Here is a 19,589-nt window from a genome sequence, read left to right on the forward strand (position 1 = left end):
TGAAAATAAATTACAATAAAATAATACCATAATTTTCAAGTAGTGCCGTTTTAATATTTTTATTCGTTGGAAATGCCATCAACCACTGAATTCAATTCTCGTGTTTAACAAAATTCGTATAGTTCGATGATGAATTCGCATCGAGACGATAAGAGCACGGTCTTTATTTCACGCAGAATAATTTATACGAGTATATATAATTAGACGAAACGAATAACGATTTTGAGCAACATGCGGTTCGTTCGTAACGCGATCGGGTTAACAAAAATAAGAAAAACCTAAGATATCGACGTTGGAGCGTGGGCTAAAAACGCGGAGGATTAAATCTCGTCGATCGTTCTCGTGACACGTGGAAGTTATTTCTCTTCACCTTAAACTCGATTCAACGACGTAACGAATCCGAACGCAAATAGTATTTGCAACAAAAGAATGACCCACTTATATAAATCCATTTGGTTATCGTTTAAAAGATATCGCAATCTTTATTCGTAGCGTAAAGAAGAAATCATCGAATCTGTCGACGACGATGACGTTAGCTCTTGGATTTCACCCTCCAGAGAAGTCTCACGCTTTTGTCAACGCTCCGCACCGTGGTAGCGTATTTAGTCTTTCATCTTACGAAGTTGCACGCGGCATCGGGTAAAAAGGAGTGTATGGAAGATAGGATATAAATATATTGATAATCTCGCGCGGGTAGTTCCCGTCGTTAAGCGAGGAGTTCCTCGCGACGACGACGGGTATCTGTGGTACCGCTTCGTTTCCTCCTTGCACCTATACAAACACGCATATCTACCGTCTAACTTACGTTAGTCTCTTCCTGATCGTATAGAACTACCTATCAACTATCGTATAATATCGTTGATATCGTATATATTATGTACAAAGGAGAACTCTCACGTGCTTACACGAAGCTCGCGGTTTGTTCACGGTTTCTCCCGATCATCGAGGCTCCTCCGCGAGGAAACATGCACCAGAACAGCACGAGGAGAATCGCCGTGCAGTTGATGCACCAAACAATTGCAAAGGAATAGAAGTCGAGGATTGAATTTTTTTTGGATATTCTTACAAAGACTGGAGAAAAATGAAGAGACGGAACGAATCGAGCAAATTCGTCGTCGGTATATAGAGAGCTAATTATCGGATAAAACAATTGTATATTCCAATGCAGTTTGGTAACAACGAATGCCTCTCGGTATGCCCAACTTTGACATTGCACATGAGTCAACGCGAATAGGAGGTAAAATATTTATCCGTGAACGCTTGCACGAAAGAAAATTGGAATGATTTAATATTCGCGATTTAAAAAAAACAATGGTTCTGTATTATACGAAACGCGACGCGACGTACAAAAATGTTCGATAAAAAAGGAAAGGCGAATCCCTACGTAATTTATACGATGTAAAAATGAACGAAATATTAGACCGGCGAATAATCAACGTTATAAAACGCTATGCGATAATCATTTACAGACTCCGACGCTTATATCCGTCTGCTAGGATTCGATACAGTGGTGTCCGCTTAGCATTCGCAAACTATTTTTATCATGTTACAAGAGTAAGTGCCCGAGTACATTCGCGGACTTGAATTGCAGACGTTCGGTCCAAGAGATTGGTTCTCGTAAATGACCGCGAGAATATACGAAGACTAGGTGGATACCATTGCAAACGCTTACTGTACAAGAATATTTCCCTCTTCGTCTCTTTTGAGCAAAAGACGTGCACGAGTCTTTCCTCGTCGATCCACCAGGATCTCTTCAAATTCACCCGGCAGCTCGCGGAGTGTGGTCAATAAATTAACAAACGGAGTTGGAGGACATCGGACAAAATCACAGTTGAAAGCATTGAGAAATTCCTTTCGTAGTCGGAAGCACCGGGGTTTGTACGGCCAACTTTCGCGGCTAAATGCTGACGAAGAGCCGAACTAGCGATGCTTCCGTTTGCGCGATATCCTTTTTCTTTCATCTCCCTCGGTGATTGGTTTGTTATATGCTAACTTACGATATATTTAATGAAAAATTACGACGCTAATTTAGGACCGTCGCGACGGCTCGAGAATCGATTAGACGAGCAATTGGTGTGGCCATACCAATGAAAACTGTGCGACTTGTAGAAATCCGAATCGTGTGGAGATTAGTTCTCGAGCGCATCGTCGGTGGTTAAACGATACAAATACTAACGCGATTTGTACGAGTGACACGATGTTGCGATTGGATCGAAGATTCGCGATTCAACGTTCGGCCGACGAACGGTCGCAAGAACAGGTTCGGGGAAACCGATCATCGGTCGATCAGAGTCGAACGTCAGAGATATGATCGTGTACTAGGAGGTCGCACCGTTATATTCGATTAATTAATAATACGCTTCTCTTCGTTAAATTACTAGATTCGGTACCGCTTACAGAGACATACACGTCCGTTTACTTTAAATACGCAATGGTACATAAATATTACTAATAAATGGACTGCCAAGCGAACGGGCAATAGAGAAACTGATCGTTGATTAAAATGAACGTTCTGATCGAAAATGAAACTGTGCGTATCTACAAATTCGTTTAACTCGATCGCTCGCCAGTCCTTGATATACGATCGATCTGCCTCGGCGTATAATACAATCCTTGAAGAAACTAAGAAAAATTCTGAGTATCGAAAGCCAGATATCCGTCAATCGAGCAATGGTGTTTGCGAAACGAGCGTTCATGACTAACGTGGAGTAGATTATATTTGGTAGAGGCACTCGATAAATCGTAGCGAATGTGAGCGAATACTCGCAGATAGTTTTATCAATTATTCGAAATGCGCGTTTGACGTATACCCGGCTAAAGACGGATAAAACGGGCCACGTGATCGCCACGATTCGTCACTATTAAAAGAGGCTACTGCTTCCGGGTTCGCTATCAGCCTCGTATTCTCGTTTGCATACTTATCGCCATCCCTTTATCGATTTTCGACAGCGCAAACAAATCTCAAATATTACTCTATAAATAAATGTTTTGGGCGTGCTTGTGCGTCTGGATTGTATAAGGCTTCAACGTTTTGCGCGGTTCATCGACGTCTTTTTCTTGTCGGAAAGGCCGTAACGTTCGATCAAAGGGTGTATGGATGTGTACCAATCGAACTGAATCATTCGCGAAGAGAAAAAAAAAGAATCGCGTGTACATTTGTGCGTATTTCAGGACGGGTTTCGCCTTATTTCTTTTTATTTTTCTTTTAAATATTCGTACTAAGAAGGGAAGAATTATGTATATGTACACACAAACATCCGTCAAAAAGTAAAAGTGTCATATCAAAACGCAGACTTTCAACGCTCCCTAAATGCATCTGTACCGGTTGACTCCCATTTTGAGAAAAAAAAAAAACATTGTGAACTAATTATTCGGCAGACGATGACGATTACACTGCTCAAAATAATTAGGGGGTCTGAACTTAATCTGTAACTTATACACACGATAACAAAGACTGGAATTTCTCGTAATGCGGAACGCGGGTAGCGAACCTAATAGTAATCCGAGTACGAAATTCGCTGACTACTTTGAGCAATGCAATATTATTTCGAAACTAAATTGGAAGATTGTCGCTGGACGCAGAATACATCCATCGGAGAAAAACACCAGCTCGATCGATTAGACCGTAGTTCCTCGCACAGTTCAAAATAATCGGAAGAATCGGTAAATACCTAAAATTCTGTGATTACTTTGAGCAGCGCGAGTAATTAATTATTCAATAAAATATGAAAGAAAGTAGTCTCAGTTTCATGAGAACACTTCTCTCTCTTTCTTTCTCTCTCTTTCTCGAATCTTTGCCAGGTAATAATTTCCACGCGTGCCGTTTCTTTTCCCGTTAATAACTCTCTTTCGGTATCATTATCGCATATGCACGCAGCCGTCGGCTGTGCTAAGTACACACGTAGAAAACTACATGCGCGCGACCCTAATTATCGACGCGTAATTGCGCCGCTCGAGAAGCGTATCTTAGGCGAGAGTCGCGCACACGTGCCAACGTGCGTGAAATCGTACGGTTGCGTCCGTGTGCATCAACGGTGGGTGTACGTAGACATGGTTGCGCACCGATCGAATATAGCACTCTTCGAAAATGGTCAGAACAGAGGCCGAGAACTTCGTATTGGCGTAATACGCGCAACAGCTTTTTCATAATTCTCGCGCTTAATGCCGAGCACCGCACACGCAATAACGAATCGTATATTAGGCGTTACGCGATCTTTTTTGCGCGCAAAAGATTGTATGCTTAAGATTTACCTGTTATTCGTAATAAAAGCAACACCTCCTCTGTACATGTTTTTCTTTGCGCTACTCTTGCTGCGAAAGCGCTCCGGCACGCCGGCCTCGCGAGTATCGACGATGAGATATTCATCGCCCTCTGCTTCGCAAAACCTGAGAAAACACGCATCGGTGTGTTCGTCGAAAGCGGTCGCTTTCAGACGGATCCCGCGGGAATCGCGCAGGAAAAATTGGCGCCAAGGTCACAGAGCCGTTCCTCTCCCGTTTCATTGCCTATTTCAAAGCAGCTTCGGGCAGCACCTGAGCGCCCGTCGGCGTCGTCCGCAACGACGGCGTCGCACGGACGACGACGTCGCTTGGTTCGCATTACTCGCGTTCATCTTGGATCAGCTGGCTGGCATCTCCGAGTTCTGATTCTGCGACAGCTCCAGCAAATGACATTCCGATAAGGGTATTTGCCTTGTGCGGGCGCTCTGTTTCTTCTATTCAAAGGACAGATAAATCAAAGGATAAACATTGCAAACAATCCGTATCTACTATTCTACCGTGCAGCTAATCGCGCTGCTCAGGTACTCTTAAAGTCGTCCAATTATAATCGGAGAATCCGATCTAGATGTAATTAATTCGCGGAGAAATGAGACGTCCGTAAAAAAATAGCTCACCTGTCGTCGGAATGGGAAACAGCCTCTGTTGTCGTTGTTCTGCGGCGGATGGTTAACTAGCAAATCGGGAGTAGGCGTGTTGTTAGGACCCAGCACGTTCAATTCTTTAAAACACTCGGTCTCTATCATCTGGAACAAAGAGGGCCAGTTTCATCGGCGCAGAAAATAGAATCTCTTTGATCGGACGAAACATAAATTTTCATGATAACAGGAACTGCAGCCGATCACCGATGTAGAGAAACACTTTCGAAGCTAAAACGAGCTCGCCAGAACGGTAGCAGACCGTCTATGACGTACGGACAGCACTTTCGGCGCGCCATATTTTTTGACACGAGCGAGGCGCGGTGGAGCATCACGTTTCGAGCATCGCGTCGAGACGTTGGAATCTCGGACATAATCGTTTTTAAAAGCTTACCTCGTTCTGCCACGGGATAGACACGCTGCCGGTATTGAATTTGCTGTAGAAGGTGTCGTCCGTAGCGTCCAAATTGACACCTTTCACGGTAGAGAACTGCTCGATGTCCAACACATCCTTAGCATACACCGCGTGCGGCTGTAAATAGAATCGATCGGGGCGATAACGATTTCCGTCATAAGAGATGTAAAACGATCAGAAACCTAGAACGATGCCGCGAGCCCACCGTTGTATCGTAATCTTAATAGCGATCTTTTCGATGACTAATCGCGTTAGAATTAGTTACCCACGTTACTCTAATATGGTAATGCTTAAAGATATTACGGTCTTAATTAACCACGACGTAAAGCAAGGAATCGACCGAGTTAGACATGGGAATACTCGGTTAATTATCCTAGATGAATGGCGTTTTTTTTCGAGACAAAGTACACGAAGACAAAGTAGAAGATAGACGATAATAAATTAGAATCGGTTCGAACGACACCTACTCACATCCGGCATAAACGGCGGGTCCCACATACCGGCCTCGACCCTCTTCCAGTTCAAGCACTGAAAAAAGCTGTGCAACTTCACTTCCTTGGCACCGTGTCTGCCGCATTTACATCCCAGCCTGTTCTTCGGGCTCTTCTTCAACAATTGCTGGCACAAACTCTTCGCCTCCTCGGTGAATTTCGACGAATACCTTTCCTGATCCTCCTTTACTCTTCTGTCGACCTCTTCCCGTTTCACCTTTTCCTTCCTGGCGCGGAACGGAGCCTGGCCCTCGATCATTTCGTACAGGAGACACCCGAAGCTGAACCAATCCGGCGAGAACGTGTACTTCTCGTTGTCGATCACTTCCGGCGCCATGTAACCGACGGTTCCGACCCTCCCAGTCACCATGTCCCCTTCCGTGATCTCTACGGCCAGACCGAGGTCGGATATCCTCACGTGACCGTGGTCGTCTAATAAAATATTCTCCGGCTTACAGTCCCTGTAGACTATCCCCTGCAGGTGCAAATGTTCGAGGCCGCAGACAACTTCGGCGGCGTAAAACCTGGCGCGATTGATGTCGAAGCCAGGCTCCCCGCCCATGTTGTAGATGTGAAACTTCAGATCGCCTCCGTTCATAATGGTCAAGACTAGACACAACGCGTCCTTAGTTTCGTACGCGTACGCCAACGAGACGACGAACTTCGAGTTGATCTTTTGCAGGATGTTCTTTTCGATGAGGACCATGGCCTCGCCCTTGCGCTTCTTTATACGTTTCTTCTCCAGTTTCTTGCAAGCGTACATCTTCCCAGTCGCTCGCACCTGACAAGCGCACACCTCGCCGAAACCACCCTTGCCCAGTACTCTGTACATCCGAAAGGTCTTGTACGTAACCGGTTGAGCTTCTAGCCATTTCCATTGAAGATACCTGCGGTGGGAAGAAAGAACTCGGTATGAAAATACGACGGAATAAAGGAATGATAATTTCCCAGGACGACCGTCGAATCATTAAACCTACCTATAGAAGTAGAAGCTATGTTGGAAAGCCGAGAAAGGCTCGCCGGCGAGAAAGTTCTTTACAGTCTGCGCGATCTCGGTGAACAGCTCCTTGCCACCGGTGCCGAGCCTCTCCTCGCACTGGGCGATCAACGAATCGTTCAGGATGTCGACCACCTCCGAGCCTTCTCTCTTTAGGTACTGCTCGAACAGTTCCTTCGCCAGTTCGGTACGATTCTCGTCCATCTCGATCTCGTATTTTTCGATCGCGTCCAGGAAAAGGTTGTACCGGTGATAGGCTGGCTTCTTGTCCTGGCAGAATTGCCTGAACAACAGCCTACCGATCGGCTGTTGATCCACCACATAGCTGTACTTGATGTCTGTGCCAATCACACGAGCCAATCGATCAACGAACAGTGGTTATTCGAACACTGGCATACGTTCTTTTATTTCGAAACGAGATCTCGTCGATTTGAATGAAAATTAAATTTGCCGACACGCGACGGTGATGAACGAACGCGATACGTATTACATAGTTTGTACGAAGATGATCACATATTTTCAATTATTATTCATGGGACGTTACGACGACGGCGTCACAATTATTTTTCATGATTTTCGTCTTGTAACCACCTGTTACGAAACCATTGTACAGAGAACCGGTCGGAAGATAACGTTTAGGTGGTTTCTCAGGCATCGATCACTCGATTAAACGTCGCGTCAATTTCTTTAGGAGCGCTCGATCGGGCTCCCATCGCTTCTCAATTATGAAACGCCGCGCCTGGAAACCGTGGGATTAATCGAGTCGCGGCAGAAATATTCATGCCCGTGCGGCTCCGTCGAAGGACTCCCGACGATTCGTGGCCATTTCGACGCGATTTCTTGATTATCGTCAGCTATAAAATCTCACGGCCAGATAATCGTTCTCGCGAGACCGCATCTCGATTCGCAATTTCTTACTCGATTAATTTAGTACTTCTCCCGATCTAACTGATGCGAAACGAGTGAAGATGCATATAGCGCGACAAATTCTTCGTTAAATAACGTAGAAGTTCTCGCGTTACGTTCCCTAACGATAATCCGTCAAACTTCAATCGGAAATTCGGGTCACGGTATACGTTCCTCGTCGATCGATCAACCGTGGCTCATCGATCAGCCGCGACATCGAGCCCCGAGACCGTAGCCCGCGGCGAAAAGCACTTTACGTCCCTTGGAAGCAGACGCTTTCGTCGCCTTCGAAGCTTGTCACGACTCGATTAACCAGGAGACAACGGAACCCTACAGCTTCTTATCTCGCTTATAACATATTCGCTGTTATTTCGCGCGAGATTCAATAATCCGATGCGAGGCCGGGCAGAGGTCACGCGTTGATCAGCTGCGGGATTCATGGGGGAAAGCATAGAACGAAGCTGACGAGTAGATATCGCGTCCCAGTTTTGAAAAGGAGTCACTCGTACGCGTTGGCTCTTTTGTTCATCGCTGAGAGAAAAAGCTATGCTCAATTGGAATATCGACGGCTAAACTAGAAATGTTCTTATTTCTTCGAAAGACATCGAAGAACTGTAAAAACATTTTGATAGAGGGAGGAGGGACTGTAATTATCCTCGTTTTATTAGAACGTCGTTTTCGTAAGAGCGATGAGGTCGGAACTGGAACGACCGAGAACGATATTAGTGAACTCGAGACAGACGGTCGCATCATCGGTACAGTTTTGATTGGCGCGTGTGCTCGAGATCTATTATCTTCTCTTTTTCCTCGAGTTTATTCCACTTATAAGCGCCATCTTATTATCGTTATCGGTTCGCCGGATTAAAACAAGAGAATTAAGGATTCATCGATCGCCGGTTTGAACAGAGACAAGAGCAAAGTAAACTCACCTAGCTTATCTTTTAGGCCGATGCACTGAGAGATGTGTGGAAACTGGAGTATCTTCCGCCATTTTTTACTCTTTCCCTTATTGCTGTCACCACCGCCTGCGGGAAATAAATAATAATTATTTATGACTACCTGAAAAAGCATCTCGCGTTCATCGGGAATGTCTATTAATATCGATAACGTCAATTATTCGAAAACGTTATTTCTCGTTTCGCGTTGAATAAATTTCTAATAATTCGCGGTCGATTAATCGTTGACAACACGCTCGTTAGTTGGAGGAAAATAAATTGGCAAGGGAACAGGGATTTTCCTGGCTCGCAGCGTTTCAATTATACAATGATTCTCGTCTTGCAACAATTGACGCTAATTAAAACTGCTGTAGAGGCGGTGCATTTCTGCGATTCAACGTCGCAAAGCTTTGTGCGGGTAATTGGAAAATGGTAGTTGACGGTTCGGCTTTGTGTGTGTGTGTGTGTGTGTGTGATCGCGGATATTTATGCGAAACGAGAATGTATAAAGATCTTGGCGCGTTTTAAACATTCGGTCGTGTCCCAAATATGTAATGAAGGAGTGGCATGGCCTACAAAAATAAATTGTCGAAAAACGATTTCGTCTCGTTATAAAAATAATTGAAACGAGTAGAAAATTTTTTTCACGGAATAAATATCCGGCGCGGCGAACATCTCGCGAATAGAAATGTTTCGTGGATGATCGATACGCGAAAGAGCAAGGGCAGAGTTCGAGCAGTTTCCGGCCCGCAGGAAACCGCAGGTGAAGTGGCACGGTTCCGTTTTGCCAGCCAGTAATTAATAGTTTTCCCAAGTATCGACCGCGGTCGCGAAAGTTTAAAAGACCGGTGAGGGTCGTTCGATGAAATTATAGAATCGAACGAACGACCGACGAAGATTCTCATTTCGTTCTACGAAGATCCTTGAAAAATGAACAAGTCCGATATCGAAGGAGCATGGAAATATCAAGCTCGCGGCCGAAAATCAATAGCTACGCCGAGGCTGCTGGAAAATTAACCGAGTCACCCTTCTCGCGCAATTCGACGACGCTATCCTCCAATTGAGTTTCGAGTTGCGAAAGGATCCTCTTCTTCGTCGAGAGGGACGAGGCGAGGGAAGGCGAGGGAAATTCAGTCTGAACAGCATCGATCGTCGTCAGCGAAAAGGACCAGGAAGGAGCAGGGGGAGAATCGAAAAGTCCAGGCTTTTTGCCGCGAACAACCGATCGCGTTTCCACGGACGTGCACTCGAGGGCTCGCGGATGCGGAAAAGAGGGAACGAATCGAGTCGTGGAACCGAGAAACGTACACCACCGTCCACAACTTTTACAATCCTTCTAAGCTCTCGTCGTCTATAAAAATTGCTGACTATCGAAATCCATCTCGATCGAAAGATTATGGCACATCGTACAGCCGCAGCTCGCACCTTAGAATTCGTTCAGTTACAAGTTACTTGCGACGTATTCTACGACTTATGAACGGGTGTGTACTTTCAGATAAATCAGTCGATGTCTGCCTCGCATAGTGGATTTCTTTCCACCGTCCCTTTCGGGGTGCGGCTTTTTCTACGAATGTTTTTTCAATAATTGAACAGGGAAAACCCCGAGAATAGTTTCACTCGAGCTTATCTTTGCTCTCGTAATTCCATTTATACATGTGCTATTTCTAATATTTGCAATCAATTGCAATATGTACTCGCTTCATCTTTGTTTTGTTCGAGTCATTATCGCTGTATTATCATTGGTACAGAATTATTATTCTATTTGCCGTTTGCTGGCTTCGATAAAACAGCGATAACGCGGATTGCCTCTTCTCTAAAATATCCCAAACGATTACTACCAACGCACACTGTCGTTCCACTAATTGTATTCATCATGGAAAATCATCAGATTCGTTTAACGATTAATTAATCAGAAAATCATTAATACTAAAGAAGCAAATGCTTGTGAAGTGTGCAATCCACGTGAAGTCATGACGCACATAAGACTCGAGGCTCACGTGGAACGATCGCTCTCAAGAATTCTTCGGGACGACTAGCGGCCATATATCCGGAGACTGTGATTTTACAGCATTGAAAAGAAGCGGATATTTAATATGTTTTGTACAACTCGACTTGCGTCAAGAGAGGAACGTGACGTTTCAAAATAAGTATCGTCCCTCTTTTCGGAACTGCAAATGCAATCGAATCACGTTTATAACTAACGGTACCAAAAGATACACCGTCCATAACCGAGTATAGAAATAACTCGTTTAATTAGAATCGGGACGAAAAATGAACAGGATTATAGATAACTCCGTGGTGACGGTGTCCGGTGAACAATCTCGGGACGATTATTAAAAAACTTGAGGGAAACGAGGTTTCGTTTTATCTAGAGCTCACTGCCGCTGCCGGAGTCCTTTATAAATAATGCACCTAAAGAGATAATTAAACTATTAAATCCTGATGGCAACGGGAAGCTACTCTTATTAGCGACTTATTAATTGCACAGTACATCTTGATAGTCAGAGACGAAACGCGTTAGAAAAAGCCGCGAGGATTCGCAACGGAATTTCTCATGACCGCGACGTTTCCCCTCGAGCCAACGAATTACGCACACTGATTACACGTAAAAGAGATTACCAGGAAGGAATTTTATACGGAATAAAACGTAACCATAGCATCGTTAACCGAACCTCGTTCTCTAAAAAACTCATAAGAATTGTACGAATTTCGTGTTCCATAACATTTCTTTCCGCGAACAACCCCGAAAACGAAAGTCTCGAACGCGAATAGGTTTTCCTCGCGTAATTCGAACAAATGTTCGTTCCTCTGTTCGACGTAACCGAGTACACACCTACGTATTTATAAAGTTCATCGAAGCGATGCGATTACAAGCCCGTTCGCGCATCACGCGAGCCCATTTACCTACTTCTGTACCGGCCACGCAACAGGGTCTCTCTCTCTCTCTCTTTCTCTTTCTCGACACCTCGCCGTAGGATGTAAGAGAGTACCGGGTAGGTAGGTACTAACGCTAATTAAAATTCGCCACATATTTCGCCCTGACCCGTCACGCGACAAGCCCATTCCGCGCGTGCGAATCGATGGAATCCTCGCGATCCCGTCCTCGCCCCCTTCTTATCGTGTCTCGATCGGTACTTTCCCCTTTCGCGGAGATTCCTTCACGGTGGGAATGGTTTTACCGAATCCAGATACGATAAACTTCTAATGGAATTTCTCGCGGAGAAAATATGGTCCGAGATTTAGGGTCGTAACGTACTTGAAAAGACGGTAGCGAAGGAGCTAAGGACGATATAAATCGAATAATTTTCTGAGAGATCCTAAAGTCGACCTTGATACATCCGCTATACTTTCAGCGATCTAACCAGGAGAATAATAAAAAAAAAGCAATCGTCCGCGTTTGGCCAGTTCCACCCCCAAAGTAAATCATTCTTCACCCAAATGGTAACTAGCGATGGTCTCGCAGTCGTGCGTACAGAGAAGGAACTTCCGTAATCAGTCGGCGCTGCCGTGTTAGAAGTTAGGCTAATTAGTATTCCGCGCGGCGGTACCGCGGGACGCTTTAGGTAAAGGAAAGTTTAGCTTCCTTAACGACGACGCCGTAGCCCCGGAGGCACGAAATCCGCAATTACGCTCGCGAGCGCGCGTGTCAATCCTCCGTGCACTTTATTGCACGCGATACAAAGAGAGCGAGAACGTAATAATGTAAAGTATGCAGTTTAATTAGGGCCCTGCAACGGCGCGCGTTCTCATCAAGTCATTTGCATGTAAACCGTTCCTCGTTTCGAGCGGACCCGGACTCAGGGCTCTCGCTGCCTCTAGACGAAGACCCTCGAACGGTCGCGTAATTTCGAGTGCCGTGAATGAATACTCGTGAGAATATTTAATCCGCAAAACGAATTACTGTCCCTGGCGAGACGTTTCCGACGATAACGCGATGTCTGATAAAAAAGAACGCGTGAAATTCACGAATAGACAATCCTATCCGTCTGTGACGAAACAGGAAACGCTTCGCGGTTGTTTACTTCGCGTCGAAGCGAAATCTCATGCGAGTAATTACCATGCAACGTTCCGCGTTCGACGTTTATCTACAATTCGATCATGTTCTGTCTCGAGATCATTCCGAACGACAAACGTCTCCTTACAAATTTCAACCTTACGCTTGACACAAATTCCGCGCTACGCTCCGCGCGATTTTTTATCGTTCTCGCAGTTACGACACGGGTGTACGCTATCTCGTAACGCATCGCTGTCTCGATTGTAGCGAGAAGGAACGCGTGGTGCGCGATAAATACGCGGCTTTGCATCGCGACAATGTAACAAAACAATTACATAACAGATGGCATGAAACGGCGAGATACGAAGCGAGAGCCGGAAATTTAACGTCAGCACCGATGATACGGAACGCGGCTCCCGTATCGCAGAACCGTATCTTGAAGTACGTAGCTCTCGATGCTTAAGGATGTATTGGCTATACAGTCAATCCCGTAAGTTTATGTACTTTAGAAAAACGCGTTTCCTATAATGAAAAGGAAATCAGACGTCGGAAGAACAAAAAGTATAGAAGGAAATATTCAATTAATTATTCACGCTGGCGAAAAGTTTTTTATACAGAAGTTGTAGGCACTGACATCCTCTACAAAGAAAGATTCNGTAAATATATAATAACAAATTCAACATGCTAGCATTGTTTAAGTATATAGCCTACACATCCTTTAAGGATGCTTTCGCGAGCTTTCTTTTTTCACGCGAATGCAACGTGGATTATGGATTTTACGTGGATGCAAGGGGTTCTCAAGAACGAATCGGTAAGTTCATAGAAATTCAAGCGACGATGAACCATCTTCTGGTCAAACAAACATTTTAACTCCCACTTTTACGCGCAATAAAAAAGACGTTAACTGCGTATCCGAATGTTCGCGGCTATTAAACTCCTGATCGGCTCGTGTCGATGAAAGCTGAGCCAAACCGAAGATCGTCGCATTTCTGTTCTGTGGCACAAGCGGAAGGGAGAACGTGATAATAGCGAGTGGTACTTACCTTCTCTCGCTTTGAGGTACACGGTATTGGCCACGATGTTCTCCAACTCCATCAATTCCAGCTTGAGCGAGTTTACGCGACCGAGTCGACGGTGAGAAGCGACGGCCGATGTGGCGACGAGCAAGAAGGGGAAGAGTCCCGAGCGGAAGTGCGGACTGTTCGCGCGGTAGGTTTCCGGGGTTGATCACCCTGTCGGGCACCGGTAGACCGGCTCCCATCTGCGGCCCCAAGACACCACCAGGGACGATCGGTCCCCCTACGTCGAGGACCAAGGACGACGGCGGAAAAGACGGCTCCGGTGGAGTAGGCTCGAGTTCGAGGTTCGAGGTAGTCCGCGGGAACCACCGCGGGTATTGAGTCGGCTCAGGACGAGTTCGTTGGCCCCCTTCGTCGGTTTTTGACCGACGTGTTGTCCGACGAGGTGAGCGTACGTACACGTGTATTCAATTGAGCACGCGACGCGTTGGACGGGTTACGGGAAACAAGACTATTCGCTCGTCGCGTCGATTTCCTGCATCCGCGCCGCGGTATCCCAAGATCGTCGGCCCCGGCTTCCGGAGGAACACCTGTCGTACCAGCGAGCGCTTTCCGCGTCCGTTCCGCAATGTTTACAAGAGCGCGTGTCTGCACTGCGGGCTTCCCTCGTCCAGAAAGAGTTTCATAGGGTTACCAGTTAGTCAGTCGCAAAAGATCGGACATTCGGAATGCGCATTCTCGTTTTCCTTGCCTCTTTAAGATGTGACCGAATATAGGCGAGAGAAAAACCAATCGATGGGCGTAGTCGTTCCTTTAACGACAGAGTCGAATATTAGCCGAGAGAGTCGGCGTCGTCAACGTTCGCAGCTTCTAGCGACGCGCCATCGTAAAAATGTCACGCGCGTTCCGTGGATTCGCGTACACGACACTCGTGCGTGCACGTAGCGCAGAGCCTTTCACTTTAACGCGGGAGATGCCTGCGCATCCGCTAGATCCCTCTTCGCGGGATCGTGTCTCCGATCGTCGCCGATTCGCGGACTGAACATCTACAGCTGCGATCCCTCTCTCCTCGTTCTTCTCCCTGACTCGCTATCGGATCTCGCTCGTTGTACCTTGGAAATCCGTCGCGCGTCAGACGTCGATGGATGCAGGAGGAACTCGATCCACGGTCCGACCGACGACTCGAGAAAGTTTGCCAATGATCCCTCTCGACGATGACCTTTTTCTATGCCTCTCCGCGAACCGCTCGACGTATTCTTCTTCGCGCCGATCCCCGATATACGTCCTGGAACGAGATTCCAGATTGTTATTAGCGTGAAAGGATTCACGGCTAACATTGGCGTAGCGAATCACCGCGACTTCTCTCTTTTTTTAACAACAATGCTACGAAATTCCCATCGGCGGGTCACGGTCAACGATAGAACGACGATTGCTACGCGGCATTCGCTACGCCGTTGATTCTCCGGAATTGGAACGAGATATATCGTAACCGCGCTTATAAAATTGCGAAATTGCAATTTACATTCGGCTGTTTCGCAATTCCTGCGGCTGTCGCTGCTAACGTTAATCGTATCGCCGAACTGTGTTCGCCGAGCCCTTTGCGATGTTATATGAAACACGACACCTGTTTCTCTGTCACGGCTTAGCTTCGAATTCGAATTCTATGAGAACCCGCAGACCGTCGATGGAAGAATGCGTGATAAACATCTGGGATCGTTTACGCCGGTCGTCCGCGCGACTTGGTTTGAAAAATCGGCATGCGCCTCGTGCGAGAAAACTGCATCAGCGCACGTGCGTCAGCTAATTTGAAATTTTACTTTTCTCAAAATTTCGAAAAATGCTTCAAATAAAAATTATGGGAACTGCTATTATCTGTAAAAAAGGTCGTATACAATCTTTTTCTACCTCGAATACTTCAGGAGTAATCGATTAATTATTTCGTCCATCGTCAAACACTTCTTAACGAGTGGAGTTAAAAGAAAACTGCACATTTTTGCATCTGTTTGTAGCTACATAAGACATGAGTTACTATTTCGTCGCTTAACGCGACAAGAGAATCCGTTCCCAAACTTTGTTATCCAGAATAATTCGGCGCGATTCGATAACGAATGCAGCTGGCGAATAGAATTCGAGAGGAATTAGATTGAGAGCAGGCGGATACTCGTCAAAACGGATCTTACGGGTTGCCGCGTTACACCGAGTAAATCCTATTAAACTGCGACAGCTAACGAATGGGTAACCCGAGACGGGCTCTAAATTAAGTAACGGACGAAAAAAGGGGTGAGGTGCAGGAGTGGGCGGGAGTTGGCCGCGGAAGAACGACGAAGATCGTTAAAGGTTTTCAAACACGTTTTCTCGATTACGCGATTCCGATACCGCGGAAACCGGATTGGGAAGCGGCGAGCGGCAACGATAACGAGCGGGAAAAAAATAACTCTAACGATAATAATAATAATAACAATAAGGTCACCACGGAGGAAACGACCACGATAATGGCTGTTTTCCCGGTTTAGCTATCTTCTCCGGTCGATAAAAATCGTACGAGCTTCTGCGATATTTTTATTTTTTCGCAAGCTTCCCATCACGATTATGCGACTCAGTCATGGCAATGACCGTTGCTTTAATGCAAAATAAGACCCTGTGTCGATTTAAAAAACAAAATTTAAATTACAACTGTTTTACACTTTACATTTAGGGTCCGCGTACAATTTTTCTATAAAAATCCGCATAACACCGATCGCATTAATCACCGGAAAGACTGGACGACTCCGGTTTGTTCATTCGAACACGGGGACCGACGAGTATCCTCGAGTCTCCGCGAGGAAAGAGGGAAATCGCTATGCCACCGGTATTTCCAGTCGCCGTCGTTTCATAAATAATTATCCAAGTTTCCTTTACTCCTCGAGGTTCGCGTCTTCTCGAAACGATGCTTATCTCCTCGAAAAGGATATCCTGCGCACGTTCGAATACACGAACGTTCGTACAAATTAACAGGCGTTCGAAGAAATGAAATGCTCGCCGCGACGCGAGGCTGGAAAACGGACCGGAATACGAGAAACAGTGGCAACGACGTCGATATTTGTTTTCCATCGAGTGACTCACGATGGATTATGTGCGGAAATAGAAACTACCGATATAATCGATCAATCGCGGTGGCCCCCGGTTGCACGTACCTACGCGTTATGTACACGGGGAACATTGATATCCGTTAAAAGCATCCGCGACGCGTCAGTCAGTAATGCGTTTCGTACGTAACGAACAGTATGCCGGCGGCGTAACAGGCGGAGGGTGATAAACGAAGACAGCGGATGCCGAGAGGATACCAATAGCGAGTACAATAGCCGCTGTACAAGAGTCAGTAAAACGGCGAGTGGTTCTCCAAAATTGCAATTCGTTTACGTCGCCGATGCGAAATAATGATGATTCGGAAAAGAGAATACAATGGGATTAGAATTGAGAGACTCCGTACGGTCGCTGTGTTAGGCAAAACATTAAATAACAGGAAGTACGCGACACAGTTGCCGATAATACGGAAACGGGGTTCGTAAATCCAAGTTCCCATCGTGGATACTCCTTTTATGAGATACTTGGAGGGATCTTACAATGGGAAACGATCGTTTCGGTAATCACCGGAACGAAATGATCTTGCTGCATTCTGGGAAACAGCTTCGACCCATTCTCGAGAGACGACACGAACATTTGCCTTTATTCTCGGATCGAGTATCGCCTCGCGTTCTACTCGGGGGACATCACCGATTCAACGACGTCAACGAATATTACGCCGCGTCTATCAGTGATTCTCGGTATGTACTTTCGTCCTATTCCGCGCTCTTACGGGCGTGCACGCGCGCGCATGATTTAACGGAAAATTTCAATCACGAATTACCATTGTCAGGATGCAAATGGGTTTACCTATATTTGCCGGCTACTGGCGTCACAGAATTTGCAGAAGTAAACATCGAACGATGCGACCCCGTCGAGAGGCTCGTGTTTAAACGTCGAGGATTATCGTTGCCTGACGGCCGGGAAAGCATGCGTGCTGGCAATCTCAGGGTCGCGTATTTTCCGGGAACAAAGAACGTATTTCCGAGACAATCGCGACTCGCGCGAAAACGCGCCGTGTAGGGACGCGTCTATTGGTCATAAGTAGATATTTAAATCCCGTTTCCAGGCGAAAAGTTCGTCCCCGGTTGTGCTAACAACGGCGATAACGAGAGGAGTCGCGGAAAGCTCGCGAATGAAAGGGGACGATCGAATGAGAGAACGCCGCACCGATGGCTGCGCGGGCGAGTTCATTCATTCATTCAGGACGAAGAAACTTTTGCCCGCGAATATCGTGTCGCATCGTCGAACGGCAGACGTGCGTACATCGACGACGGCGCGGGGCACAGAATGCTTCTTGTACGAGTGCATCGAATCGAGAAATCAAACGTAGGGAGGAACGCAGAGGGGTCCCTTTGTCCGTCGCAGACTGGAAACACTTATCGTCGCCGCATTTTGTGCGAACAGATTTAATTCGACACCATTGGTATTACCGCTGCCGCGTCTTCCCTCGTTCCCTCCACCGTCCGCGATGAAAGCGTGTAGGCCTGGAGGGACGATGACTTCGCGGTACGCAAAGGTCGAGAAAGTAAAGGGAGCACCTGTTCGACCATGAACTTGGGAGTACGTTTTTGGGCTCGATGAGAAATGCTCGCGATGGGTGGTCGAGAGCCCGCCTAAATATTTTCGCGATCGGAACGTGACTCCGGTACGTGCAATTGCGAGAGGCCGGCTCTGGAAATCTGTCACGCGAGGCAGGAACACGCGAGCCGGAGAACCGTGTTCGAGGTGTCGGCGAAGTTGCGGACGAGAACATCGCGACCGCTCGAGCAGGGTTCGCTCCTTCTGTGCGCAGACGGGAAAAATGTAATGGAAGAATCCACGAGGGAAAAGACGAGAAACGAAACCGAGGGACGCCGTTACCGATGGAGCAGCGTCGTCGTGTTCCTCGCACGTCACGGGCACGAGTAAGCGTAAGCGGCGCGGGGGACATCGTCCCGTTGAAACGCGAGACGGGCGTAAACGATCTCGCGACGCTGTCACGCACGAGAACGAATTCGCCGGGTCGAGAGGGCACGAGAGAGGTGTACACACGGTTTCGGTACACCCGGTACGTGTAACGTAACGCACGCATACACGCGTGCAGAGACACACACCGATAGTGGAGCACCGCGCGGTCGTAACAGCGACACGAAGAAAGCGCAATGGCCGACCGCTGCACCTCCGCTGGTAGCTTCGATTTTCGTCGGCCACGAGGACGTTTCACTCGCTCGTTTCAGACAGGCCGGGCATCGACACACGCGCTTCGCACGTCTCGCTCTGGTCTCCGCGACCGCTTCGACCGGCGTGTACGATTTTTCCGTTTCACGAAAACGCAGCCAGGGACGGTTCGCACTGTCCGATCGTATGAACCCGCTGCCACTCGCACCAGACCGCCGCGCACCGTCCCGTCCGCTGGATAAAAACCGACTGACTGGCATGCTGCTCCGATTCGAGCGGCGGCGATGCACCGCCACGGATGAAGAGGTTAGGTGGAGGGGACGCGACGCGCTCGGGGACACCGAGAGGATGAAGCGCTACCGCCGTCGTCGGTGCGACGAAGACGAAGATAGACGCGCGGACTACTCCGATTGGGCGTGGTAGAGTCCCTAGGTTCGTCTTCGGATACCGACCGTGGGTGCGATCGTCGCCGTAGCCGTCGCCACTTTGCCCGACGCGACAGCGCGGCAAATTTCAACGAGATCTCGCTTCGAACGCGCGACTAATATATTCTAATTACATTTAATAATTACCTGTTTCGTAAGATAATTCGCGATACGTAATACGTTATCGAAAATAACGATGCGATGAAGGAATGCTGTGTATCGAGCAAAG

The 19,589-nt window shown here is 47.0% G+C and overlaps 1 protein-coding gene across 2 annotated transcripts; it reads right to left on the minus strand.

The window, feature by feature from the left end:
* Positions 1–29: 29 nt before the first annotated feature.
* Positions 30–19,351, minus strand: Gprk2 (G protein-coupled receptor kinase 2). Of its 2 annotated transcripts, XM_018034261.2 has the most exons (8): positions 18,872–19,347; positions 13,698–14,958; positions 8,655–8,750; positions 6,800–7,157; positions 5,803–6,709; positions 5,311–5,448; positions 4,896–5,024; positions 30–4,715 (listed from the first exon to the last, which is right to left on the minus strand). In XM_018034261.2, exons 2-8 carry the CDS (start codon positions 13,747–13,749, stop codon positions 4,620–4,622), a joined length of 1,776 nt encoding a protein of 591 aa, XP_017889750.1. In that variant the 5' UTR covers positions 13,750–14,958; positions 18,872–19,347; the 3' UTR covers positions 30–4,619. The 2 variants fall into 2 exon arrangements, with proteins under 2 accessions (XP_017889750.1, XP_026673936.1); XM_026818135.1 differs by lacking the exons at positions 30–4,715; positions 4,896–5,024 and having other exon boundaries at positions 5,335–5,448; positions 5,799–6,709; positions 18,872–19,351.
* Positions 19,352–19,589: the final 238 nt, after the last annotated feature.

The sequence above is a fragment of the Ceratina calcarata genome, unplaced genomic scaffold (genome assembly GCF_001652005.2).
Source record: "Ceratina calcarata isolate Rehan_Ccalc_2016 unplaced genomic scaffold, ASM165200v1 scaffold78.2, whole genome shotgun sequence".
NCBI classification, from domain to species: domain Eukaryota; kingdom Metazoa; phylum Arthropoda; class Insecta; order Hymenoptera; family Apidae; genus Ceratina; species Ceratina calcarata.

Bases quoted from the DNA above. Each gene is read 5' to 3' on its own strand.
- Gprk2 (XM_018034261.2), bottom strand. From the start codon at position 13,749: ATGGAGTTGGAGAACATCGTGGCCAATACCGTGTACCTCAAAGCGAGA. The intron at 8,751-13,697 runs GTAAGTACCACT...TATTTCCCGCAG, and splicing joins GTACCTCAAAGCGAGAGAAG to GCGGTGGTGACAGCAATAAG. The intron at 5,025-5,310 runs GTAAGCTTTTAA...TCTTTGTTCCAG, and splicing joins CTATCCCGTGGCAGAACGAG to ATGATAGAGACCGAGTGTTT.